This window comes from Clarias gariepinus, chromosome 26 (assembly GCF_024256425.1).
Source record: "Clarias gariepinus isolate MV-2021 ecotype Netherlands chromosome 26, CGAR_prim_01v2, whole genome shotgun sequence".
Classification (NCBI taxonomy): Eukaryota; Metazoa; Chordata; class Actinopteri; order Siluriformes; family Clariidae; genus Clarias; species Clarias gariepinus.
The window spans coordinates 10,274,561-10,301,626 of NC_071125.1; the positions used below are offsets into that span (position 1 = coordinate 10,274,561).

The 27,066-nt window shown below is 38.1% G+C and overlaps 2 protein-coding genes across 2 annotated transcripts; one reads left to right on the top strand and one right to left on the bottom strand.

The window, feature by feature from the left end:
- The first annotated feature begins 875 nt into the window (after window positions 1-875).
- On the top strand, window positions 876-15,442 carry pop1 (POP1 homolog, ribonuclease P/MRP subunit). The gene is made up of 16 exons (XM_053487453.1): window positions 876-981; window positions 1,188-1,275; window positions 1,369-1,461; window positions 3,534-3,709; window positions 4,614-4,865; window positions 4,991-5,078; window positions 5,729-5,907; window positions 7,556-7,818; window positions 7,907-8,000; window positions 8,121-8,229; window positions 8,401-8,520; window positions 9,380-9,501; window positions 10,503-10,691; window positions 11,044-11,198; window positions 11,443-11,646; window positions 13,070-15,442. The coding sequence occupies exons 2-16, from the start codon at window positions 1,188-1,190 to the stop codon at window positions 13,827-13,829; spliced, it is 2,892 nt and encodes a 963-aa protein (XP_053343428.1). The 5' UTR covers window positions 876-981; the 3' UTR covers window positions 13,830-15,442.
- A 3,102-nt stretch (window positions 15,443-18,544) lies between these two features.
- On the bottom strand, window positions 18,545-26,248 carry LOC128514342 (NIPA-like protein 2). The gene is made up of 12 exons (XM_053488149.1): window positions 26,163-26,248; window positions 25,856-25,922; window positions 23,834-23,902; window positions 23,572-23,740; window positions 21,428-21,487; window positions 21,150-21,271; window positions 20,751-20,847; window positions 20,508-20,646; window positions 19,437-19,525; window positions 18,971-19,034; window positions 18,763-18,857; window positions 18,545-18,681 (listed from the first exon to the last, which is right to left on the bottom strand). The coding sequence occupies exons 2-12, from the start codon at window positions 25,859-25,861 to the stop codon at window positions 18,575-18,577; spliced, it is 1,017 nt and encodes a 338-aa protein (XP_053344124.1). The 5' UTR covers window positions 25,862-25,922; window positions 26,163-26,248; the 3' UTR covers window positions 18,545-18,574.
- Window positions 26,249-27,066: the final 818 nt, after the last annotated feature.

Here is a 27,066-nt window from a genome sequence, read left to right on the forward strand (position 1 = left end):
AAAAAGAAAAAAAAAGGGTATTTCCACAAGATGTCATTTTATAACATTTTATTCCTCTCCAAAATTCCCAAAACACACTTGATTTACAAGCAAGGGGAAAGGCACAAATAATATTCATAATCAGATGTCTTTATTCGTTCAATATATATACCAAGAAATCAAGGCACAATGCAAGAGACACATTGGATGGGCTGCATAAACTTTTCAGGGCACAAGCATATACACACACACACACACACACTATGGCCAACATGGAAACAAACAGCCTACTTAACCTTATAGGAAAACCCAACAAGCACAGAGAGAAGATCTAAACTCCAACCATGAACCCTGTTGGTGCAAGGTGACAGTGTTCTCTCCATGCTTGGTGGGTTTCTTCCTGGTACTCACACGCTCCAAAGACATGCAAGGTAGACTTACTGCTGTTTTCAAATTGCTCCGCAGTGTGTGTGTGTGTGTGTGTGTGTGTGTGTCCTGCCATGGATTGGCACCCCTTCCAGGGTATACCCCGTCTCATGCCCTGCAATAATTTCTAGGCCTCCCGCAACACAATGAAGTAGTATAAATTATGAGTGAGTAAGTGAGTGTCCCAATATTCCATCATATGCCTTATGATTAAAACAAACAGTTATACAGCTAACAGTAGGTATCCTGCACATTCACCCTTCCCCTCACATAAAACCCTTAATAACACAAAACGACCAGCTGTACAATACAATACAAGGTTTAACATCTCCTGAATAAGAAATAAAATATAAAAGTGACACTAGATCATAAAAGGAACGCAAGCAGTTTTTCCAGGCCAGTATCTTAGACCGGCCACAGACACAAAACTACATTACCCATGAGCAGCGCGATGCGGAAGTGCTGCTGCACGTGTTAGTGTGAGCGCCGTGTTAGCGTTGGTGTGCTGAGAATCAGAGACAGGATCAACTTATACTGTTAATTAATTTGGTTTTTCTGATCAAACCAGCGTACAGAGTAAGTATTGTGCACTAGGGGCTGGTTTGTTAAATATATTTGTTACAGTTGGAAACTTTGTTCGTGCACGCACTCATTTGAGTTGTAAGTGACTAGCCTGGTTCAGCTAAGTAACTCAGGTAGAGGATGTGATGTGATGTGATGTGATGTGATGTGTGCTCGAATATCCTGCAAAAAAATAACATGTGCATTCTCTCCTCCCTTAGATGTCTGGGGCTAAAGACAGAATGCGACACAAAAAAATGCGAAATCAGCCCAGTAACGTGACTTACTCTCAGTGGAGTGACAGCCCAGGTTGGTAATTTTAAACATAAAATCTTTGAAAGCTGATCCTTTTTATGTATTAAAGCTTATACTATATAACACATCTGCTCATGGACTGTTCAGGACACACATCAGGTTCTCAGCGGCAGTACAGTAGGAGGTCCCTTCATGATGGAGGAGTTCCAGATGAGCACTCGATTCCCAAGTACATCACAGGCAAGGATCCAAAAAGTCAAACATTTAAACTATGATCCATATCCTCTATACTAATCTCTTAATTGCTGAACTACATCTCTATTTCTGTGTACGTGTCACGTTTTCTTTTCACTGCTGAATGCTGATTCTTACACAGCCCCTATGGTGACATTGGGAGGGAAATAATATTCTGTGGTCCTGACATGCATAAGGCGTGGGATCAAAAATGTTCCTGCTTCTGGTCATTTGGTCAGCTATTTTCAATTTTAGTCTTAGTACTGAGACAAATGTCCCTGTTAGTTTTTCATATTTAGTCAATCTTGTACTGTTTTTGCTTAGTCAAGTTTTGGTCGACTATAAGTCTGGACATTTAAGTCTAGTTTTACTTAAAGAAAATGTAACATTTTAACATTTAAGGTTACTATTTATTAACCCGACAGTCAATCTAGTCTAGCCAAAACCGTTTTTTTAAGGTTTTTCATAAAATCTTAACATTTTAAAATGTATCTTTTCATCCAATGTTTTCAGCTAATTAGGGTCCAAGCACTGTAGGGTGCGCAGGACCCTCTTGTATTCCTAAGGATCATTTTTTCCCACCCCTTTGGACTTTTTAGGTGACTTAACATGTTCAAAAACTCATGAAAACAAACAGCTTGTAATCTGCTGCCTTTAGGATGCCTGAGAGTTGCATAGCTCATACTATCCTACTTGCAAGTATGCACATGAAACTCCGGTACACATTTAGAGCTCATTGAGCCGAACAACTGTCACACTGCATGTTCTGGGCTTAACTCAACGCAATAACAGGAGGCCAGTTATTTTGGGTGATTCGCAAAAATGCACCCTATGGATTTTTATATACTCCTCCTAGGGAATTTATAAGATTGCCACCAAACCGGGCCAATTTTTGATTTCTTAAACGGGTCAGTTGTGATAATGCCTTAAACTTGCTCTGAAAAGTGATTAATAACGTTCTGTGTGGCCTTATATTGAGTGACATTATACTCAATGACACGTTTAGTGACATCACATTGAGTAACATCATAGTATGATGCTTTTTTTCTCTGCATCTGCAGCCTATTGTACACACATACACATCACATATGTTCACACACACACACACGCGTAGGTCTTAACATGCTCGAATAACACACAGGTTGTGGGGTGCACCCGGGGTGGCGATGGCGCAGGGTGCTTGGGCCCATCATCGTTGCTTGCAAATATATTTATATTTATTTTTTAACATTACAACAACTGCTGCATATTCCGATTTTAACTACAAAACAATAGGAGCAGTATGGAAATTACTGCTGTTTGTGCCATAATGAATGAACTCCGTCTCGCACAGATTGTGACGAAAATTTTATGTTGATGAAAATAAAGACAGATGTTTCATTAGTTAATTTTTTTTTTTACCATATTTTTCTCTCGTCTTTTTTCGTTAATGATATTGCATGCTTATTTCGTCACAGTCACTGTTCATTGATATCAGAGATGTCCCGTCATCGTCTCGTCTTAGTTAGAGGAAAATATGTCAACAAATATCTTTTGTCATTATTTTCGTTACCGAAATTAACTCTAGATCTCGCAATAGACAATACACATGTAGTACGATAGACAAGACGTTCCCACACCGTATGTAAGTTATGGCCACGCAACCTACTTTGTTGTGCTGGATTGAGATGGTAGGCCGCTTGGCCACGACTTATATGAGGCGCCCGTGCGGCCACGGGAAAGAGCTAGTAGGTCGCGTGGCCGCAACTTACATAAGGCGTGGGTACGAGATTGTTAAGAACGTGTGGTAATGAGATCATTCATGTCCCAGATGTGATAGGATAATTGTTGTTTTGAAGTTATGCATTGTGTCAGTGAATAAATAAATGTAATAATCCATCTATACTTACAATCAATTTAAAATTGTTCGTAGTCTTCAGGAGTCTAAATGTTCATCAATAAACTCTTGTGTCCATGTGTTAAGTTGTGGCCACAGCATAGCATCTCGTGGCTATGCATTATACTTGTTTGTTCTCACGCCTAATGTCCTCAGTGGGCTTCTGTAGATTGTAATTCTGGCCTTTATATATTTTCTCCAGCATCATTCTTTGCAAATGCGCGAGCTGCAGAAGTCAAAGCCATGTTGAGGGCTGTCACAAAGACCACAAGTAGCTCCCATGTCTTTGGAGCTTTGCCAAAGCATATGCGCCGACGAGCCATGAGCCACAACACCAAGAGGTTGCCCTGCCGCCTGAGAGACATGGCACAGAGAACGGTACAAACATCTTGCTAGATTATCAAATTATAATTTTTTTTGTATTTTGATGTTAACCACAACCTAGCACTATTAAAACTGGTTTGCTTAAAAACATGTGAACTGACAGTTCTTTAAAAATGTGTTTATTTATTACTATACACATTTAAATAATGTATCTTATTTTAAATATTTTATGTGCAAAACAAAGTGTCCCTGACTGTAGAAAAGTTGGGCTCATTTTAGAGTTGCACCTAACTTTCTCCAGTAAACTCCCTAAATCTAACGTTGGCTGTAGAAAGTTCTGCGTAATTCTAATGGACCACTTTGAACAAAGAAGAACCTTACAAACAGTTTGTGTATGCATAGCAACCCTCATCATTTGGATTCGTATGGGGGTATTTATGTCTTGCTTAAATTAAGTAGAGATTTTCTAATTGATAGTTTTAGTTTTATAATCTCAGCAAAAGTAATGGAAGAATACCCGAATCAGTCTTTACCTGTTGCATTGCATAGCAAATAAAGCTGTTAACAGCCTACCTTTTTTCCCCTGGGCTTTGTCCATTTAATTGTAGGAGTCACCACATTGGATCATTTGATCTGCAAGATCTGTTAGACATTGTATGTCAGATGCTTTTCCTTTCGCTACCCTCCCATGTTCTTACTGGGTTGGGAGCAGAACTGTGTGGTTGGGCTGGGTTCTATGGGCTTATGGGTCTTTCTCAAGGACCTACCAATGGGGATTCCTATTTTATCAAGGGTGTTCCTTACAGTGTTTAGTGGGTTTTTACTTTGCTTCATACCAACACCTAAAAAAAATCACAGCAATGCACACCCTATTGTGGTTTATTTGTTTTATTTAATGCCTGGTTTGTGTCAGTGAAAACTATCGTTGCAGTGCTGAGAACCTCTCCTTTCTGTCTAGCTGGAGAAGAGTCAGCAGGCCGGAAAAAAGGAGCAGTCGAAGACCAAAAGTCGCCGTGCACGGCGCCGCCATGGTAGCTTGTTGCTGGAATTTAACCGACGGCAGCGTAAGAACAAATGGTTAGAGACTCACATCTGGCATGCCAAGCGTTTTCACATGCTGAAGAAGTGGGGCTACTGTCTCGGAGATCGACCGACGTACAAGTGCTACAGAGCCAGCTATAGAGCAATGAATTCTGGTTGTCTGCTGCAGGTCAGATGGCTGTTTGTCTCCCAGTCTTTCAAAGCTGTAGTGTTAATGTGTCTGGTTTCTTGAACAGTTATCAGCTCAGCTACCCAATTATTACTTTGCTTTTTATGCTCATATTTTTTCTTTAGGACCTTTCATACTATTGTTGCGTGGAGCTGTGCGGTCCAGAGGAACAATTATTGAGTGCACTCTCCAGGCTCACCAACAAAGATGCAGGTCTTTATGTACCAGATTTTAGGCTCTAAAACTACTCCTTGTAAAAAACAAACAAAAAAAAAAACCTAACCTTTAAAAAAATATATTTATCTTTAAGTGCAAAAAAGTCAAGTTTGATCATGTGCACATTGCATGACCAAAAGTCTGTGGACACCTGACCATTCCAGCCATGTTAAGATTGTCTTTCTCCTGCGTATCATTACGGTTTTGCGTCACTGGAATTAAATATCCAAGCACAAACTGGAACAATGTTACAACAGCTCTTTCCAAGATCATTGGAGGTTATTGTAAAAGCAGATCTAGATCTAGAATAGAATGTTCTAAAGCACATATGAGGTGTCCACAAATGTATAATGCAGCTTGATGATCTGATTAAAACAGACACATGTACCCAATTTTCACAACATTCTGCTACTAAACATGTTTACAACATGTACACTTAAACACGTTCGGCCTAAAAAAACACTTTGGCAAAATTACCAAAATGTGTGTAAGACTGCTTGAAGGAAAAGCTATCTACCTTATGACCAAATATATGTCAAAAGTGACAACTGTGTATTACTTTTCCTGCCAGTGTAAGTGCAATATTGTAGTTTCACATTTAGACATAGTCTGCAATCAATGTTGTGCATGTGTTTGTGTCACTACAGGCCCAACGTTTGCAGCAGCATCATGCATGTCAGGGCAGAAAGAGGGGAATGTTGTGCTTTACAAGGCCGATCAGTACCCTCACCAGCCCCTGGGCCCTGTGCAATTCCTCTGGAGGCCCTGCAGTACTACATCACCTCACAGACAGCTGTGGATCTGGTTACATCCTTCCCTAAAACAGGTAGGGTATGTGTGTACACGTTGAGGATCCCATTAGGTACACCTGTAATAATTGGCCCTTCATCAGTTATACCAATCATCCATAACGTTACTTTGACAGGTCTGCATTTTGAAAGCTCAATGTCACTCACTTCACCTGTCAGTGTGTTCATCTTTTGAATGATTGGTGTAGATATTGTGCAGGAAAATAATATTGTGCCATCTAAAACATGCTATGGTTAAGTTAGAATATGTTATACACAGGTAGTCCCTGACTTACAACTGAGTTCCGTTACGGGAGCACGTTCATAAGTCGGATTTGTTCTTAAGTCCAACAAGGTGATTCTTGTCCGCCTTTGACACAAATATACAATGTAAACCATACGAATCCACTTGACTGAATCTGTCCTCATTCCCCACCATGCCATCATGTGGCCAAAACTGTATCCGTGCGAAAGTAAATAAATCCCATACGTCAAATGTGGCTGTTGTCCTTGCGTCTTTAAATCGCTAGAAGAATCCTAGACGCCATTTTGTCTCGGTGCTGTTTTCCACTGTTTTGGGCTATAAACTCTGTCTTGTTGAGGATTTTATCAAATTATTCCCCATTATGACAGCTTTACAGGACAAGCATTTTCTATCATCGTACTCCTAGACTGGTTCATTGAAACCGGTGAGGCCAACTAATTTCACCCAACCCCCCAAAACATACATATGTATATACATAATATACCAGACTTTGGACATTTTGTACCATCACTTACACACTTAAAATACTGTATATAATTAAAAATGTTGGTATCTGGTGGACTGCAATGCACCTATTTTTTATTTTTTTTACTTCCTAGATTGAATTGGAAGTAGAACTGTGGTCCATTCGTATCTGCGAAAATTTGTAACTTTAATGTTTGTAAGTCAGGGACTACCTGTATATTATGTACTATATATATAATAGTAGTATAGTAATAGTAATGTACTGAATCTGTGCTAATAATAGTACTAATAATAGCAACATCAGTTGAGCAGATTCAGTACATTACAAATACTACTAATAGTGTATAAACAAGGTACCCTATGGTCAAAGATTTGTGGACATCTGACTATCACACACACATGTGGGTCTCTTTCCACAAAGTTGAAAGCGCAAACTTGTCTAGCATGTCTTTGCCAGCCTTAAGAATCAAAGTTTACTGGAACTACTGTGGCTGAATTCAAACCTATTGGTGTACGAAAATGCCATTGTGCACAAAGCGAGATCTGTGTAGTAGGGGTGTGACGAGACGCATTTCCCACGATCCCAGATTTTCCACCACAGAAAATGGTCTCATATTGGCTGAGATAAATCTGATCTCGCGAGATCTCGTCAAACTCCTACTGTGTAGACATGGTGTGTCAAAGTTGGTAAGGAAGAATCTGAGTGGCCTGCATACAGCTCTCACTGATCACCTTTGGAACAAACTCGAATGAGACCAACATCATTCCCTGACCCTGAACGGTCACAAATCCCAGCAGCCACACTCCACAGTCTAGTGGTGAGCCTTGACTGAAGATTGGTGGTTGTAATAAAGGTTACAGGGGCTAAGTAATGATCAGGTGTCCACATAGATTTGGCCATGTAGTAGATACAAGTGGCAGCAGCTACATGTTTTTGGTGTATATGTGTGTTTTAGGATCTTCTTCCAGAATTGCAGGCAGTGTGCCAGTGCTTTGAGGCAGTAGTTCCAGCTGCTGTAGAAGTGATCCCGTCAGAGAAGCTGCCAGAGCCAAATGCACCTTCTGACTTAATCTCTAAGCCACGGTGTACCAAAAGAAAGCGTAAAGTGGAAGCTGGCGATGAGAACGACTCCCCAGCCAAAAAAATTGTGGGTGATGGCACTCGATCGCTTACGACTGCTGTTAGTTGGATGTCCTGCAAGACTGAGATTGTCATCAGGTAAGCGATTTAGTGGCATCACATGTATTTAAAAAAAAAAACCCGGACCAAATGCGAGTTCTGTACATTATGTGGGTTTTTCTTACAGTGATCTTACCATGGACATAGTACGGTATCGTCTGATTGGTCCTCTTTCCCACTCTGTGCTGACTGAGATACTTGTTCCAGCAACTACATGTGAGGTGAGGCAAGTTACAGCTTGAGAAGTAAGCAGCTGACTTTGGTTTCACTGTGAGCCTCAGTATAGTAGGTGCTGTAAACATTCATAACCTATAATAATGATAAAAATATATATTTTTCAGGATAATATAAAAATGGCTGCATCTGCTTTTTGGTGGCCGGAGGAGTGCAAGAAAGGGGAGAGCATGTCACTACATCGCCAGCAAACAGATGTTTTTCAGACTCTTAGCGGTATATTACGTTATTATCTTTTGTATTGCCATCTCACACTTGCCTTCTAGGAACAATCTCAAAAATACCATTATAGCTTCATTATAGTGAACAAAATCTAACGAAAAAGATATGATCCATGTAACAGAATATGAAAACTGTGGACTGTAATTAAAATTTGTTTAAAAATAGGTATATGCTCTACATCTGAGCTCCCAGCAGGGTGTGTACTGGGGCTGACGGTAGATGACCCAAGAATATCTTTGTCTGCAAAACGTGGAAAAATCACGCCTGACCTTTCCCGGACCCAAGGTGAACACTCACACATTCATGCATACACAAAATGCAATTTTTAAATAATGATGATTATATTTATTAAAGAAGAAAAGATGTCCAAAACTAACTCACCCGTGGGAAGTCTTAAAAAAAGTCTTTTGGAATTTCACTTGCCTCACCCAGGCCTGATTACAGCCTGACCTGTTTAAATCACTCAATAAATCACTTGAATAGAACCTGTCTAACAAAGATAAGGTTCAATTTATTTGAAGATTGCAGTGATTCAAGTGTGACAATTATACAAAAGAAAAAGTTTGGCAGTCATCTTATCTGAATCTACTGTAAGCCTGGATTAATTTTTTTTTATTAAATTATTAGTTTTGAACATGTTGATATGACGCGGCCATTACTTGTATGTTTGTTAATTATTGAACATATTTGATATTTAAACTATTTATTATAACGGCACATCTGGTCAGCAAGAAGCACCTGTCAGGTGTGTTCCAATACTTTTGCTAACTTGGAAAAAAAATGCTTACAGCAAAAGGTGCCATATTTCAAGTTGTTCAACAGATTTGGATGTAAATATTAGCACTGAAAGTTAAAAGTTTGGTTTGGTGTCAAACAATGTCTTATGTATGAAAAAAAATAATAATAAACAAAAAATGTACAAAAAAAAAAAAAATCAAAGAATTGGCCTTGGACAGTGTTCAGTCTATGTGTGTTATATGAAGTAAAGCTATACATTTAAACTTTTTGATACAGTTCCAAATGAGCAAAAAAACATTAATTCTAAATATTACTGTTCCATGCTACTACCATATAACTGTGTTGGTAAAAGCTGATGGAAAAGCTCATCAATGGTGTTTTTTGTGTGTGTGTGGATGTGTGGTAGGTGTTGATGAGAAACAAAGAAGAGATTTGACACTGAGCGGGGTCCCTCCTGTCTGTGCTCAGAGTTTTCTATGGGACCGCTCTGTCCGAGAAAATGTCACAAGCAACAAGATTTCAGAACAGGTATCACATGATGTACTACAACACCCACACCCTACACCCCCAAACAACCTCAGTCTTTGATATATTGCACATGTTCATTTTATTCTCTTCATAGATTTTTATATTCTTATATACAGGGTGGGCCATGAGTTTCCATACATAGGAACAATTAATTTAATTCCATGTTTCCTGTTAAACTTTGTTGTAACCATGCGACTTCTTCCTGACCCAGCCATCAAGATGACTTCAGTTTGTTGCTCTTTTGTCAAACGCTTCATGTTAGGGTATCTGAAACATTTTTAAAAATGTGTTAAAAATATTTTATTTTAACATGTTTAAAAAAAAAAAAAATTATTTAAATTTTTCCTATTTATGGAAACTTGGCCCACCCTGTATTTTACATTTACATTTTAGGCATTTGGCAGATGCCCTTATCCAGAGCGACTTACATTTTTATCTCATTATACATCTGAACAGTTGAGGGTTAAGGGTTCAAGGGCTCAACAGTAGTAACTTATTGGTCATTGGGTTTGAACCTGGGACCTTAGTCCTTAGTCCAAGGCCTTACCTTACCCCTGGTCCTATATGTTATACTCTATTTATCTTAATAATTTCTATGGTAGTGTGGTCATCTCCCATGTCTTTAATTAATTGGTTAATCTATTAATTAATTAATTTAACTACACTAGACATACTTAATGATCTGTAATTGCTACTACATGTTTATTGTATATTGTTACTATACTTGCTACTGGATGTTGGAAATTTCCTTCAGGATCAATAAAGCATCCATCCAGTCTTTTGCAATCTCATTTTTGTAATGGTTAAATGTTAAAATGTTATTTAACAGTCCCAGTGAGTTTCCTTTCATACACCATGAAAATAGAATTTAGTTCAGTTGAGTTGAAGGTCATTTGATATTAACTTGCAACAAAACTAAAACGCACATATTCTGTGGCTCCACAGTTGGTGCATTGTTGTGCCTGTATTTTAGCTAAACTAAGTGCGTGTTCATGCGTCAGGATCTGAACAGAATGAAGAGAGAGTTGTTAGTTCCAGGCTCCAGGTTACAGACCCCTGCACAGAGCCGAGTGCCAATTCTGCTGGTTAACCAGGCAGGGAAGCAGGTGGGAGAGGAGCGGCTTGGATGGGGATCCGGTTGGGACTTGCTATTGCCAAAGGGATGGGGCATGGCATTTTGGATACCTTTGGTAAGTACAAGGTTGTTTTTAATCCTAAATGCTTCTGTGAACAACTGGAATCCTCGTCATACGTGGTTTATACGGATATAAATAACAGTTTGATGTTACCTGAGAAAAAAACAAAAAAAACCTGTAAATTTCATCCAAACTTTAGACAACCTTTTTAAAGCATTAGTTAGAGCATGCATGCTAAGGATGCCAGGATGCCAGCCGTTCATGCTCCAGACTTGTTAGGTTTGGTTATGAAGTGATATGGTTAGAGCTAGGTAAATCTTTTCAGTAAAGAAAATGGCATTAATAGGCACTCGTTCAGGTATCAATGTACTTTCATGTTCTTGACCCATGTAAACTTGTGTGTCAGGTGTACTGTGGTGTGCGTGTTGGGGGTCTCCAGATGAGTTTAAAACACTCAGAGAATAAAAGCATGCCTCACTTTCCTCATGGTTACCCAGACTGCCCTGCAGGTGTCCGCTTCCAGGAGCAGCAGGAGATCGAACTGCTGGAAAAGTTTAAGAGGTGCAAAAACTTCATTAAGATATATATGTTCTTTCTGACACCTTGTTACTGTTAAATTAAAATGTTACCGTAACCACATGTATTGCACGTCTTTTGAAGCCTTTTACTGTCCTTAAGAAGAGGAAATAGCACTTCTTTTTTCTTAACAGGTTTTTAGCAGAAGCCGAGCATTTTGGCTTGTATATAATGTTTTTTATTTTCTATCATAAGTGATATGCTTGGCATCTTCTTGTATTACCCACAGACACCCACCTTCCAAACGCACAAACTACATCAAATATGGTTGCGTAGCTCCTTTCCGGTGCCCATGGCAACAGCTGGTAGAGGAGTGGGAGGAGAGAGTGAAACAAGATGAAGACAACCAAGACATTACATCACTTAAAATGAAAGATGAGCCATTGCTTTCTGGGGATCGCCCAGTCCCAGGATCTGCCTTCACTGTGCTGAGGTACAGTAGTTGTCATTTTTCATAATTCTTTCAGCTAATAAATCCCTATAATTGTTAAAAATTGTTAATAAATGTTAAGTATAAGAGAGAGTGGAGCAATGGAGACCCAGGTGGTTGATGCTCTGGGTCGCTGATCAGAGGGTGGGGTTTAAGCCTTTAACCCTATTCCCATACAAAGCCCTAAATCCAGGATGAGGAGGTGGAGCAGGGGTGAGCATCAGACTAGTAGCCTACCCTGTAAAAACCACCACCGCTATAGAAACAATGAAATCCCTCGTCTGATGTGCTCAACAGCATAGGAAGAACAATGAATAAATAAATGAGAGGGAAATTGCCTCTGCAAGCACATTGCAAACTAGAAAGCGCATAGACCTAGAGACTATACAAATTATTGGCATACATCCTGGTATTTATTTCTATCAGCCTTGCACTGCTGGGGCCTGATATTTCTTTCTTCTTCTTTTTTTTTTTTGTTGCTAAAATTGCCCTGATGGACCGACTAGGCTTGGAACTCTTGAACAATATCCAGGTCTTGGCACAGTTTCTGGATCTGACTAAAATTTGTGCTTGACTGGGCCTTTATTTGGTTTTGGACCCACTGCAGGCTCTTGTAGACATTTTGTCTTTTTGCTCTTTAAGATGTGTGAGCTTCTTAACTCGTGTTTGATTAGGGATAGTTATGATATACATGTCTATATCTATGCGTTCTTGTATGTACAGTACGCATATTGTCCTTTAGCCTGTACACCAGTACAATCATGCATTTATCATATGTGGCAGCAGGCAGTGAGCAATGAGTGTCCGGACTTCCTCTCTTTGTTCTCCCGGATTTCACCAGGACATGTTAAAACTGTTTATGTTCTTTGAAGTACCAGATGTACATGACAGCAAACATGTGGCCAAACATATAAAAAAAATGTCTTTTGCTGTTAATAAACAGAGAACTTTCTGTTACCAAACATGTTTGACTGTGGCGTCAGTAAGCTTATTGAAGCAAAGCAGACAGACAAATGTGGTTTGTAAGCAAGCAATCTCATTGATCTACAGTATATAGGCCATCCAAGCAGCTGGTGGTATTCTGGTAATGGGACACCTAGCCAAACGTAAGGCGTCAGGATCGGTCAGGCAGGTCTGGAGAGCAGAAAGGATCAGTATGACTCGTATTTGAGGAGTAGGGGAAAAAGTAGAGGTTGAAGATATTGGCAAGACTGGCTATAGCAGCATAACTAAAAGGGATAGCAAGTAGGTAGCAAAGACATGGTGTTATCTATGGCATAAAGTGGCCAGCCACGTGATGGCCAACGGAAGTAAAACCCAAACGACTTTTCAGCCGAGACTTATTATCCCAAAGCAAGTGTGTAACTTATACAATGCTATATAAAGTATTAATTGAAATGTGGATTTTTTTTTTTTTTTTTGGTAGGAGCCGTAAGGTACTGAGGCAGCTTTCAGGTTGGTGTCGGCCATCTTCCCACACTCAGAGAGCGCGGAGAGGTTGCTCTGTCCCACCATTGTGCCCTGTAGGCACCATGTCTCTACAGGCAGTGTGGAAGAAGTGTGTGTTGTGGGTGCGTGTGTGTGCTCTCGGTAAGGGACAGCCTGCACGTCATGCCATGCTTTGTGTGCCCACCACGGAAGACCTGCAACACTTGATTGAAGACCCACACTGGAGTGGTCCCATGGAACCGCAGCACGCAGACCACCTAAAGCACCGGCTAAAGAGCAGGGGTAAGAAAGGTGACCCTGCACCATGTTGTTCTGCTCCTAAGAAGAAACAAGATTGCAACGTTCCTGAAATGGATGATTCTAGTCAACACTCTGGGCCTTCTGTTGTGTTCAGAGATCCTCTTCTTGATCCCAGTGCGTTGGCTGCTACAGATTCTGGCCAGGCCCATGCGGAACCTCTTTCTTCTCCTGGGAACAGGAGCTCAACTGCAGTGCAAGGATTGTGGACTGAGCAACTACCTAATGTGTCCTCTCACTGTTCGCGTATGACTCTAGGCTGGGTGGTGCAGGGTGATTTTTCTCTAGCAACAGGAACTGGGGAGGCTTTGGGGTTTGTAAGCTTGGTGGGCCTCTTGCAAACACTTCTTGGCCAGTCAGCGGATCAGAGGGGCATTGTACTTCTTCGCAATCCTACCTCCCTACAGTATCGCTTTGCAAGACTCCATATAGAAGCCTGAAGCACTGCATGATCATGGCATCACTACTGTACTAATGGACCACTGTGAATATTTGAACTTCAGATTACTCTACCAACACAAGTTTACATCTAAGCTCATCGTTTTTAATACAAATATGCATTAAGCCTTGTTTATTTCTGTTTGATTTAAGGAACTAAAGGATTATATGTATTTAGTTTATTTTTACCATATTTATCATAAGTTGAGGCCTAAAATGCACTGCAAATGAATGAGCCAGTAAACCAATGCTTCATCGTTTGATCAAACCTAATTCCAGACCCCCTGTTTATAATTGAAAGAATGCATATATAGTTATCTGGATTTTTGGAGTTGAGTAGGATCCCTGTGCCATGTAGTGTTTTAATTTAATATCACAACTATTTATTTCCTCTTCATAAAGAGAATTTAAACAGCTTGTATTAAAAAAGGTTTATTTGATTAGTTGTTCATAAATATAAGGCACCCCATAAGATCCCAAAGATGTATTTTATTATTATTATTATTATTATTATTATTTTGTGATTAAAAAGATCTTGCAGGGGGGGTTGGGGGGTATTTATCTCGTGTGCATGACTTGTTTTTTTGTATAAGTTTAAAGGCATGTTAGGTTGGGTTATTTGTATTGCCACTTTGTTGATCTACAAGTATACATTGATCAGCCATTACATCAAAACCCAAAACATTATTATACTGTCTGGGTTGCTCTTGTTCTGCCTGTGCAGTCTGGCCCCTCAGGGAGTGACTCCACAAGACCTCTAGGGTATGCTGTGGAGTCTTTCACTGGGATGTTGGCGGCGGATCATTCCGGGTTGTGGGTTGGGGCCTCAGTGGATTAGACTATTTTGAACTTAGATTTCTTGAATCGGAAAAGTCAGATCAAAACCTTTTACTCTTTGCATGCTGTGATGCAACTGGTGTTCTGAAATTTTTCTATCATAACCAAAATTGACTTGTTCAGCAATATGTGCTACATTGTCTATTCTGTGGGACTGGACTGCCTAGCCTAGCCTTTGGTCCCCACAGGCATAGATAAGCCTTGGCTGCCTAAGATCCACCACTCACCAGTTTACTGGTATATAGTTGATGAGCAATGTTATTCAAATCACCTGGCAAGGGTGTTGGTGTTATGACTGATCATTGTATTGCAAACATAAAGGCCTTCAATTTTTTTTTTTTTTTTTTTTTTTAAGTTAAAAGCTTTGTGATAAGAAGGTGAGCTTGATCGCACATGTTAACTTGTTTCCAGAAGATTAAAATTGTGTGCAGTAAATGTAATTTAAAAAAATAATAATCTTAAGGCCTTCGTATAAAAATGCTCTTTATGGTTGTTATGCAAAAGTTTAATAATGACGGTATCAATTCTGTTGCTGCCAAATCTAATAATATTTTTATAAAAAAGAAACACTGTATATTTTTCCTAATTTACCTATTTTTTTCTAGACGTTTCTTTTTTCAAGCGAGTTGCATTTCTGGCTGAGATTTTGGATTGATGATGGGTTGTAATCGCTGCATTATGTGGCAATAAAATGAAGTCATCTGACTACCTGAATGTACTAAATAACTCGGTTATTCCATGAATTCATGTTTTTCTTTTCTGACTTATTGCATTATGCTCTTTATAAATGTATTTTTTTATAGCACATTAAAAATGGAAAGTGTTGCAAAGCAGCTTTACAAAAGTAAAAGTTACCAATATAATTTTAAAGATATAAATTTATTAAAATAGCTTTTCTTTTATTCCTAATAAGCAGGTCTGAGCGAATAGTAAAGAAAGAATCCTTTACTTAACGTGAAGTCCTTTGTTAAGGTTACCAACTGTTCACTGATAGGCTTGGGCACAAATTATTCATGGCAATTTCAGTCCTAAAATTATTAAAGCAATTATATTAAAACATTGTATCAAATGTAGTCCAAAGCCATCTTCATCGTTTTTAAGTGGAACTGTCCTCAGGTATACTGTACATGAGTTTATATACAATATATATATATATATATCGACACATTGCTATAAGAATGAGTAAAATTAGCACTGTACTTTGTACAGAGATCTCTGTACATTTATATTCAGGCTTGGGACCAGCACTAAAGTTACCCTGCAACCCCAGTAGCTGGGTGTGAGGCATTGGCAGGTGAGAAGCCATCCACTGATCCGTCAATGCCCTTAATTAAAATGTTAAACTGGGTACTAAAAAACAGTGAAAGGCAGTTCAGCGTTTTGTTGCACAACCAAATGCTTGCTGAAAAATGCAGCTTGTTAACAGATAAGCAACATTTTGAAAAATAAGTAGTACATGTACAGTATTGTGCAAAAGTCTTGAGCCACCCCTTATTTCTTCCTATTCTGCAGATTAAGGAAAAGGGAACAAATGTTTCACTGCAAGTAAAAAGTAAAGCAAAGTGCTTAAAGACAATTAAAACTCAGCATTAAAAGTATAATAATTACTGGCCTGATTCTCTGCCATCATCAGTACCTGTTTCTCACTGGTTCATGCTTTAAGTGTTTTTATGCTTGAATGATTCATAGGTCACTGAGGCTAAACAAACAAAACACATTCCTCTGCTCTGGAAAAAGTGAGTAAAATGAAACGTTTTCTTAGCCAAGGAGCACATTTGCGACACAAGCATTCTATCCTATAGGACCTTTAAATAAGTCCTCATTATAACCAGCTCTGTTTTTTTTAGTTCAGATGTGTATGTATAGCTAATTTGTTGTCTTGGTGATTACAATACAATAGGTAGCAATGTTTAGTTTGTCTTGCATGCTATCCCAGATGATTTATCTTGACTTATTTACAGCAATACGCCTTAATACTCCCTACCCACTCTCCTGAGGCATGGACACTTGGCTGTGGTGTTTACATAAGATTTCAGTTTATTTAAGATCAGATTAAAACTGAACCTTCCATCTCAATCATTAATCACTGTCAGAGGTTAACTACCTTACGAATACCAATTTAAATCCCTGGCTAAACAGCAGGTGGTCCCTTACAGCAGAAGGGTGTTGTAACATCTTAGGTGTAAATAACACACCTTTTGGGGTTCTGGGGACACTACTGGACGCTGCTAAACTGATAGACTTATTACTTATCCCCATGTGTTTAATAAATCAAATTACATGAATGTGTTCTATTGTGTCACTGTCAGAAAATTATAAAATGCAAATTTTAAAGTGTTAATCCTGGTTTATGAGTAGATTTAAGATCACGGCAGGCTATCAAAATAAAGTGCTTTTCAAAACTGACTGCCATCATTGCGTGGTTCCATTTTTCACAGTGATAAGCTTTTGTAACATTTTAGCAATAACCAGGAAAGTGTTTTTTTTTTACTATCATAGTTTATTACAGAATAACACAATAATATAACGAATAAAAAACATCCCCTATATAAACTATTAGAATTAAGCTGTTAATATAGATTATTCTAAATTGAAGTGGCCTATTTTTTACTTTTGCAATAAATATATCTTACAAATATGTTTTAACTTTTTCCAATCAGAACTGTGCATGTCAGTGTAAGAGTGCTGATCTAGTCTGCTCTACATTCAGGTCATTTTGGAACAAAGATACATTTGGCCTTCGTACACAACCACATTTAAAATGTGAAATGGAATTTAAAGTGAAACACTCAGGATGCGAGCCAAGTCAAGACTTTCAACTAATTCAAGGGGTTTGACACAAGTGTGCTGGTCAGGAATTACAGCTATTTTCATTCACACTCATACACTGAAAAGCAGTTACATGTCCAGATGTGGCCTGTTCCCTCATTACTCAGGATTAGTCAAGTAGATTAAACCCCTGGAAGTAGTTCTGAGTGTTGATACGGTAGCTTTCCACTAGAGCCAAGTCAAGAACACTCTTGAGGGGGTGAGAGTGTCATTGTCAAAGTCTCAGCTTGGTCAATACAGGTTTATGAAATAAATACAGAAGCTTCACGAGATGCAAACCACTGGTAATGCTCAAGGTTTGAAATGTCACATCAGAATTTGCCAAACTTGACTGATTTAACAAAAATACCTTATACCGCAATGATGGGAGGAGAAAAGTATGGATAAAGAAATTAACTCATGACCCAAAACATATCACATCACCTATCAAACATGGCGGAGGCAGTGTTATGGCATAAGCATGTTTGTCTGCCAATGGCACAAGTTTACAGGTGATTATTGATGACCTGACTACTGATAAAAGTATGTGAATGAATTTTGTAGTGTTCAGGGCTATACTCTCTGGTCAGATTTAGTTAAATGCCGGCAAAACTCATAGGACGCTGATTCATATTTAAGATGGATAACGACACAAAGCATATGGTAAAAGCTACCCAAGATTAAAAAACTAGATATTCTTTTTTCACTGGCAAGTCAGTCACCCGATCTACTGAAAATAAGCGGTAAAATCCTGGCAGAGCATCTCAACTCAGCATTTGGTCATGTCCATGGGTTTCAGACTTCCGGCATTTTTTGACTACAGTACAATGTTCCATTATTTATAAATCCACAAAATGGAGTGTGTGCATGAAAACCGCTATAATTCCTGAATGGTTAATGGCACACTTTTGTCAAACCCCTTGAGTTGAAAGTTTTGACTTCACTTGACGGTTTCATTTCAGATTCAATGTGTAGAAATGCCACAAAAAAAAAAAAAAAAGTTTTGGGCCTGGCTGTATGGTCATTTTGAATGATCATGTAAAGGAGAAAGTTTAATACATGAGCATATGTCCTACATGCAACTATTCCAGAAGGTGGTGCTCTAAGAGTCAGCCTGCTGCATTCCACTGTTGCACACAAGTTTGGAAGCCAGACCTCCATATTTATTGTCCTTTTTTTCTGGCTTTGTGTTAGCAGCGCTGCTTTTACCTGGGAAACACACAACACTGTTAATGAAGAGCATTTGAGTAACCATGATGTTAAATAGACTTTTAAATTTCATGAATGTACCTGAGATTTTACCCATAGAGATTAAGACACTGTCCATTTTGATTTTAGGTCGTGTCCTAGCAATCAGAAACACTCCAGTAAATGCTAACAAGCACCTAAAATGAAAAGCATGCTTAGTCAATACACAGGCATATACAGGCATATCCTCTCCATATATAATGCACAAAAAAGTATTTACATGCTCTGTAATTTTTAATTTAATGCTTACCCAAGCACAAACATAATGATGTATATCAGTGATAAACCATAGAACTCTTCATAAAATAAAATCCCTAAAAGAAAATAAAATCTATAAGTTTGGAGTTCTTATTTTAATATTCAGGAACAATTTCATATCCTCACTAAAATATTTTTAGATGAAGACATTAAGAAATACAGTATATAGAAAAGGATTGAATACCTAATTACAAATGTAATTTTGGGAAGTTAAAGGATAACAAGATTAGTTATATTTGTTATATTTAAGTCATACTGTTAATTATACTGTTATTCACATTTCATACAAACTTAAATAATTCTTTTGACTGTGTAAAGCTGCTTTGCGGCAATGAAAATTGCTAAAAGCGCTATACAAATAAAATTGAATTGAATTGAATTGAATTATACTGTACCCATATCAGCCATATATTAAAATTATGTTGATTAATGAAAAAATAAAAAATATGCCGTAGTACCTGCTATTACAGCACTGGCTGTGAAGAAAACAAAATTGATAGGAACAATTTCTGTTGCATCAAACATCTTCATAGCTTCGTTAAGAAACCTTAAAGAAGTGGAACATAATGAACAAATCACAGAAATCCATTTACAACCCATTAAAAAAATTAGGTGGTCTAACCACATTAAAAAGTTAGCACCTATTCTTTTAATTTTGTGTTTTTGTGTATACAATAAAAAATGATCTGATTGTAGCAGATCTCAAAACGAAGAACATTTTACTTTTATCACCATGCCATTATTTGTTTAACAAAAATGAAAAAACATGTCGGCAATACTAGGTACAATAACTTGCAGCAATAACTTGAAGTAGTCATAAATTAACATGGTCCATTTTTTTACAACATGGCTTCAGTGTTTTTGCCTATGCACAGCTCTCTAGAAGTCCCACCACAGCATTTCTATTCGGTTGAGATCTGGACTTTGAATAGGCCATTTCATAGGGCAAAATAGTGATTCTTTTATTTTTCAGGCATTCTGGTGTAGATTTACTGGTATGCAACTGATCAAATTTCTGTAAAGTTTCAATATTGCACAGATGGCCTTACATTTGCCCCTGGAATACTAATGCTCTTTGGTTTTTGCCAAACATGGCCAAACAACTCAGTTGTGCTTACATGTTAATTTTAGATAAAATAGGTTTCCTTGCCAACCCTTGTACACAAACCATACTTGTTTAGTCTAGTTGTGCTGCCATGGGCTTTTTTCCCCCCTCTCTGACCATGGGGTAAATGTGATGGGATTCCCACTCCTGGGAAGAAAAGTCTTGAATCCTTTTTTACTTGTGAATAACCTTTCTCAAATTAGAACGGTGAACTCCAAATTGTTTGGAAAGGGTTTTATAACCCTTTCCACATGGAATTACAAAAAGTGGGATGTAACTTTTACACATGACTGTATTCAGGCACGAATAAAAGACAAGGCTCTAATAATAAAACAAATAAAATAAAACAAGAATAAAATAATTTATGCCTCTAATTCATATAATTTAGTATATAATAGAATGGAACATAATCCTGCAAACTCACTTAATCTGGAACACACATGAGACTACCATGATGACAAACATGATGTAGAAAATGGGATATGTGAGCTGTAAATGGCTCCCACGAATTGTCTCTGTGATCATTCCAGACACAGCTTTGACCGTGATTACAGTAACAGAGGCTGAAATACATACACATTCATTTTTTTTCAAAATCCTCTTTAGAAATGAATGATGGGCCACATAAAGTATGTTTATTGACAATGTGAGATGTGCACATTCTTACCCAGTAGAGCCACCAGAAGCATCACAATAACAATGTGCTTCATGTTCCTGCATTTGTACAGGAAGAGTAGGATACAAAACAAAACCACTTCAGTAAACTAAAGGAGAGATTAAGAGAAAGACAGATTATTACCCATTCCATGCACATGGCTATAATCTCACAATTTACTGCCACATCATAATGATTGAAACAAAAACAAAGAATAAAGTAAAATATGGCACAGGAAATGAAAATATAACTACATTGAATGTCTGACAATCTTAAAGCAATAACTTAGGCCTCCTTATTCAAGTATGTTTTACATACAAATAATTCCAGGATTCTGACATTGGAGTTAAAGAGAGTATTGTTATTATAATATTTGCATCCAGTGCAGCATGGTCAGCTAAAGAGACGTACAAAGTAGATGAGGAACTGCAAGCTGATGAGGCAGCGCTCCACCATGTTGGCTGTCACATGGGGGGCAGAGTGTGGGGCAAAGGTCACCAGCAGGTATGTACCAGTTAGAGCGAGAACACCGCCTATAGACAAGCCAGAGACACTAGAAATATAGGCCACTGCAGAGCATGAACATTTTATAAAGCTTTTTAAAATTATTTTTAATGTAAGCTTTGAAATTTGCATTATGCTCACACATAACCATAATCTGAACAACGAAAAGAGCTCGTAGAACCTACCCAGCACATCAGAGGCTCGTAAGATCTCTTTCAGGAAAACAACAGAGATTACAGCACTTGCTAAGAGAGAAAGAAAGGGAGAGAGAGGTGTAGTACCTTTAGTTTTGTGTTCAGTAAGAGAAAAGTACACTCAATTGGGTTGAAGTGAGGTAATTGACTCGACCAATTAAAGACATTCAGGTCCTCGGCTCGGGTTGCTTTTTTACAATTTGGGTTATTATCCATCAATACCATGAATACACTTACACTTAATACGCCTAAATTTTTTATTACTTCTATAAGCATTCATATCATCAATAAACACCAGTGAACTAGTTGCACATGCCAATTCCAATACATTATGTTTTTAGCAACAAAAAAAGACCCTTAGCAAAGTAAATTTTGCACTTTTTATTTTTTCATGTCAGTAGTGGTTTATAGTTTGAGAAACACACTTTCTATTAACATTTATGAAGCTGTCTCTTTTACATCAATATTTCTTTGGATTGTTATCAGTTGCGATCTGGGACAGACCTTTAATTTGCTTACTATTTCATAAAATTAACTAAGCAACTAAGTTTACAACTGGCCATAGAAGATGTATTTTAGTCGCGTGTCCAGTTACTTTTGGGCGTGTGCAAATGGAGGGAATTCATAAACTAATCATTTCTTATAATTCCTAAATAGTAAATGCAATTTAAAAAAAAAATTAATATAAAGTCTACTCTTCAATCAAATCTTGCTTGCTGTAGTGATTCAGGATAAATTGACTGCTTGCCTGCTTTAAACAGTTAAACTGACCGTCTAGCTGAGTCATCACTTAGATTTCACTTTATTCAGACTGTGTCTGCTTCGCTGGCTAAACTAAGGCAATAGTTTAAAATCAATTGTTTTACATGTTAATTTTCTGTTATTTCTGTCATCCATTCTAGGTTCTTCATTTGGAAATATTTTTCTTGTGGGTTATACAGCATCTAATTATTATGGTGTTGCTTATAAAAACAATTTGTTTGTTCTCTCTTTTGGGTAAAAAAAAGTGAGATTTTGCTATGACTATTAACTTTTAACTCATCTCATCGCCTATACCGCTTTATCCTGTATACACGGGCGTATACAGGGGCGTAGAGGGCCTGGAGCCTATCGCAGAAGACTTAGGGCACGACAGAGTGCCAATCCATACATGGACACTCAGGCTCATTTACAAAACACCGTCCATTTGGAAAGGCCTAATCTGCACAACCCTGAAATTGCATTTGATTAACATAATTTATATTTCTTCTCTTTGCCAATGCAATGGTTCCGAGGTCATTTTGTCCAAACAGGTTATTACTAGTTAGGTAAAGTCTAATTTATTATTTAATACAGCAGTGAAGATTTAGTTACATCAGTAAAATGAGCTTGAACTGAGATTTATTAATGTATCAGGTACATTTAAGTAAGAAGATGATTTTTTCAAGTGTTCACACAAAAACTTAACAAGCTGGAATTGTGGGACATTAACTGAAAACTTATGTATAACCAGCTTGTTTTTATCAATGTTGTCTCTTCACTGCTATATAAATGTTGCTTTATGTTGGCCAAATAATTAGCAGGTCACTGCTTAATTTCATGATTTCATAACTTTTTGTTTTATATAACAGTAGTATGTTTTTTTACATACAGTAAGTACATACCTTATTTAAAGTTTCACATTGTTGTTAAATTCATTCATTTATTAATAATTAATATTTTATACCGCTTATCCTGTACATGATTTTGAGGGCCTGGAGCCTATCCCAGAAAAATAAAGACACAAGGCGGGTACACACACCAATGTGTGAGTGCCAATCCATTGTAGGGCACACACACACACACACACACACACTCTACGGGCAATTTTGGAACGCCAATTAATCTAATTTGTATGTCATTGAACTGTGGGAGGAAAAAAGGTAGGAAACGACCTCTCAACTCTGGAAATTAGGAGGCTACAGTGCTAATGCATTAGCTACAGCATGTCGCCAATTGTGGTTAAATACACTATATAAATAAAACGTTTTTATATGAATTCATTTAAAGCCTGTGAATAAAAAGGAGCAAAATGGCAAAGTTTGGCACATGTGCGAGATGGCCAACACTACTGCCTCAATTCATTGTTATTAGCTGAGAGAGGCAGTAGGGCTTACCAACGACAGAAACACTGCCAAGAGGAGCAATGAGGGAAGCTGGTGCAAATCCATATGCAGCAAAGTTACCAAGTTCACCAAGTCCCATCAGTAGGATTCCACACCACCACAGTCGACTGGTGTAGTATGGCTTGGTGCCTTGTTGGGACTGACGTATGTGAGTGTACTTCTGTTGAGAGAGCACTAGTTAGCAGTCAGATACTAGCAGTTATCTGCTAGAATCTAGGCAGCTCTATACATTTTAAGCTAAAGCCACACTCACCTGGACGTTTAATGAAATACTGATGAGAAGATTGCCACATATTGCAATGAGAATCCCTAGGATATATATCTGAAAAAAATAAACATGATACTCCATGCATACTAGCTGGTTACATAGCATTTCATGACAATACTAAGTTGCAATTCTAAAAACAGATACAAGAGACATTAATTCATTAAAAAAGTGTTTTGGTAAATGCAATTTTCAGGTGAACAGAAGGAACCCTTAATGTTTCCAATCAAAGACAACTAAGCACTATGTTCATCAGCCAGAGAGAAAGTAAATGATGCCAATTAGTATGCATGTGAGTGTGTCAATTATTCAGTGATGACATGAGGGGAAATCCTTGAGACTGAAAAGGGAACCCATCCAGAGTTTAAGTATGTCCACATACTGTATAAATCCCTTGTAAAACTAGGTTTAAGTTAACATGAAAAGTAACCTTTGTTTAGGTTACCAGTTGTTCACTAATGGAAACTCTGATGCAAACTGTGTGAATCTCAGCCACAAAACCACCAGAACAATCACAAACCATCACAGCAACATGTTTATACTATACGTATATGTGCAGTCCACAGCCATGTTCCTGTTTTAAGTGGAACTATTCTCAGTTATCAAATACATCTTTATGCAGACCATATCAGCAGTGGCAGTTAGTGGCCTCGATGTGATGAGAACTCCAACCAGAATTCACTAGTGACTAATGGGAGAAAGAGCAGATTTAAAGTTAGTGTGATGTTATGTTAAGCCACAGAGTTTAACCCAATACTCGCTGCTACCATTTTAAAGGTGGCTATAATGTCCAGCCAGGAGACTGAGATGTCTGTGAACTGGTAGAAGCTTAACTGGCCCCTTTCTAGATGCCATTGGGTCAAATGATGTGACTTAATCACCAGTTTGTCTGCTGTATGCTGCCATAGACACACCATCCTCATGCTCATCAATTATTTCCCATAAGGGCCCTGAACCCACACAAGAAAGTGTACAGTGTAACAGTGTTGAAAAGGGCACTGGGTATTGTGAGTTAAGTTTAAAAGCACACATTATATCATGCAACATAAGTATACATACAGCTTGACTCGGAGAGCGAACAGTTCATTATTAGTTATCCGCTTATCCTAAAGTCTAAAACGGTGGCCTGAATTAAAAGGACAAACATTGTTACCACCATTACAGAACTAGAAAACGTCTGGAAACATAACATCCCTGTAAAATCATTGTGGTCTAAAGATTCAATTTCAAAAGCAGAGAGAGAAAGTACGGAAACAGGCTTAGAATTACAGAAATCAAGTTAGCTGAGCCCCAATGAGAGATGCTTACTCTCCATCCCACTTCAGGTTTTTTTTAATCGCTTTAGCCACAATAGCCTCTGTTTTCCCCTTCCAGCAGTAGTCAATTTGCAGCAAATTTCACACAGACCAAATACCAGATGAGACTACTTCAGCTGAAGGAAATCACTTAAAGTCAAAAGCAAAGGTTTCGGTATAACAACAGACCTAGAACAACCTAGAACTTCAACTAACCCAAAGCTTGGGGAAATAACCATTACGTTTCTAAAAATTTCAGTCACAGATCTGAAGAATCTTTGGAAAGAAGCATTTAGTTTTTGGTATAATCTCAGCAGATTTGCTGTCTTTATTAATATAATAATGTTAATATTCGTAATAATTGTGATTATTAAAAAGAAGTCACGATCTAGTGATTATGAACTCTTGATCATAAGTATATTCCATCATTCTAACGTTTTGTTATTGTTTATGATTGTTAGTTAAAAAAGAGTTTAATATTCAAATATTTTAGTCCAACAACGGTGCTAAAGTCATCAGTAAACCTATTTCAGAGGCAACATCCTGGATAGATTTAATTAATGGTTAAGATTAAGCTCAAGGTTAAGTTTTAGTACAGCTAGCTAAATTGATCTTGGTCTGTAATTAGCGAGTTCACATGTTCTAATTCTCATTAGACTTTTAAAATGTAGGCTGAACAAAAAATATAGCTGTTCAAGTTGTAACTCGTGTTTACCTCCATGGTGAATATTCAGGTGAAGCTCCCAAGATGCATAAGCAGAGAATAAAGCTTTCTCTACACACTGTGTTGTAAATAAAAGTAACAGTGAACATGCATTCAAGAGAACGGCAGGAACGTAACTGTGACTGCTTTCTGTTGAGGCATAGCTGCGATTAATGCTTGACTACATAAAGCATAAGGGCTGAATCAAAAAGCTTTTAAACTGCGCAGCACACAATCGATAAGCAAACTATTCACATTTATGTTCATACCAAAGTCACTTGGGGGATGTTTTGTTAATGTAATAAAATAAAATCACTACCTTTAAGGATGCTGTTCCTTTGCACCAGGGTTCCTACGGTTTTGCTGGTAAGACTGTGCTAGAGGTCTGTGACAGAGAGAAATGCATGTGTGTACAAACTGAGTCTTTGTGCGTGAACGGACAATAGGGATCTGTACTTCTGTAGGACTTGAGGTTAAGGAACGTGGGGGGGAGGGGGGCGGGTTCAACACTGTTGGTTGGGCAGAATCTGTTGGATGGGGGTTTGTCCATTAACTTCTATCACACTGGAGCTATTATTTCATTGCCTCATCCTGTGCCTACCACAACTATGCTTACAGTGTGTGTGTGTGTGTGTGTTTATGTGTGTGTGTTGTGACATTATATATCAGTACAGTCAGAATCATGCTAAAACGTGACTAAGAAAGGGCCGACAAGCAGGTTAATAATCCCATTGTAACTCTACAATGCTTGCGTATGCAATGGTGCTTAGGGAGATGTTTCACTTTCTCATCCCCCTTCTCTACACTGGAGCACTTAGCTGTGTTCACGATAAAGGCCAATTTTCCAAGTCTGTTCAGCTGGCAGGGATGGTGAGACCAGGGTACCCACTGTTTCCCCTGCTGTATGTCTTCTACCTGGAGCGACTAATTGTGCACCTAAGAAAAGAGCAGATGGTCCTTGGCCATAAAAAGGTCAGCATGGGGACACGTGTTGTGTGTGCGTTTGTAAACTTTACAGAACTGCACAGTGCTGTGTAAAAGTATTTGTGAAAAAGTGTGAGCCATTATCCACAAATAGATAAAACCTGGAACAGTGATGAACCTTCACAGGAGTGGTCAGTCTACCAAAACTATTCCAAAAGCACAAGGACGACTCATCCAGCAGCTTATAAAAGAATCCAGAACAAGATTTGAAGAACAACATGAATCACTTGCCTTTAAGG

Bases quoted from the DNA above. Each gene is read 5' to 3' on its own strand.
- pop1 (XM_053487453.1), top strand. From the start codon at position 1,188: ATGTCTGGGGCTAAAGACAGAATGCGACACAAAAAAATGCGAAATCAG. The intron at 1,276-1,368 runs GTTGGTAATTTT...TGGACTGTTCAG, and splicing joins TCAGTGGAGTGACAGCCCAG to GACACACATCAGGTTCTCAG. The intron at 8,001-8,120 runs GTGAGGCAAGTT...TATATTTTTCAG, and splicing joins TTCCAGCAACTACATGTGAG to GATAATATAAAAATGGCTGC.
- LOC128514342 (XM_053488149.1), bottom strand. The intron at 19,526-20,507 runs GTGAGTTTGCAG...CACTTCTTTAAG, and splicing joins TCATGTGTGTTCCAGATTAA to GTTTCTTAACGAAGCTATGA. The intron at 18,682-18,762 runs GTACATTCATGA...TGTGTTTCCCAG, and splicing joins CTCTATGGGTAAAATCTCAG to GTAAAAGCAGCGCTGCTAAC.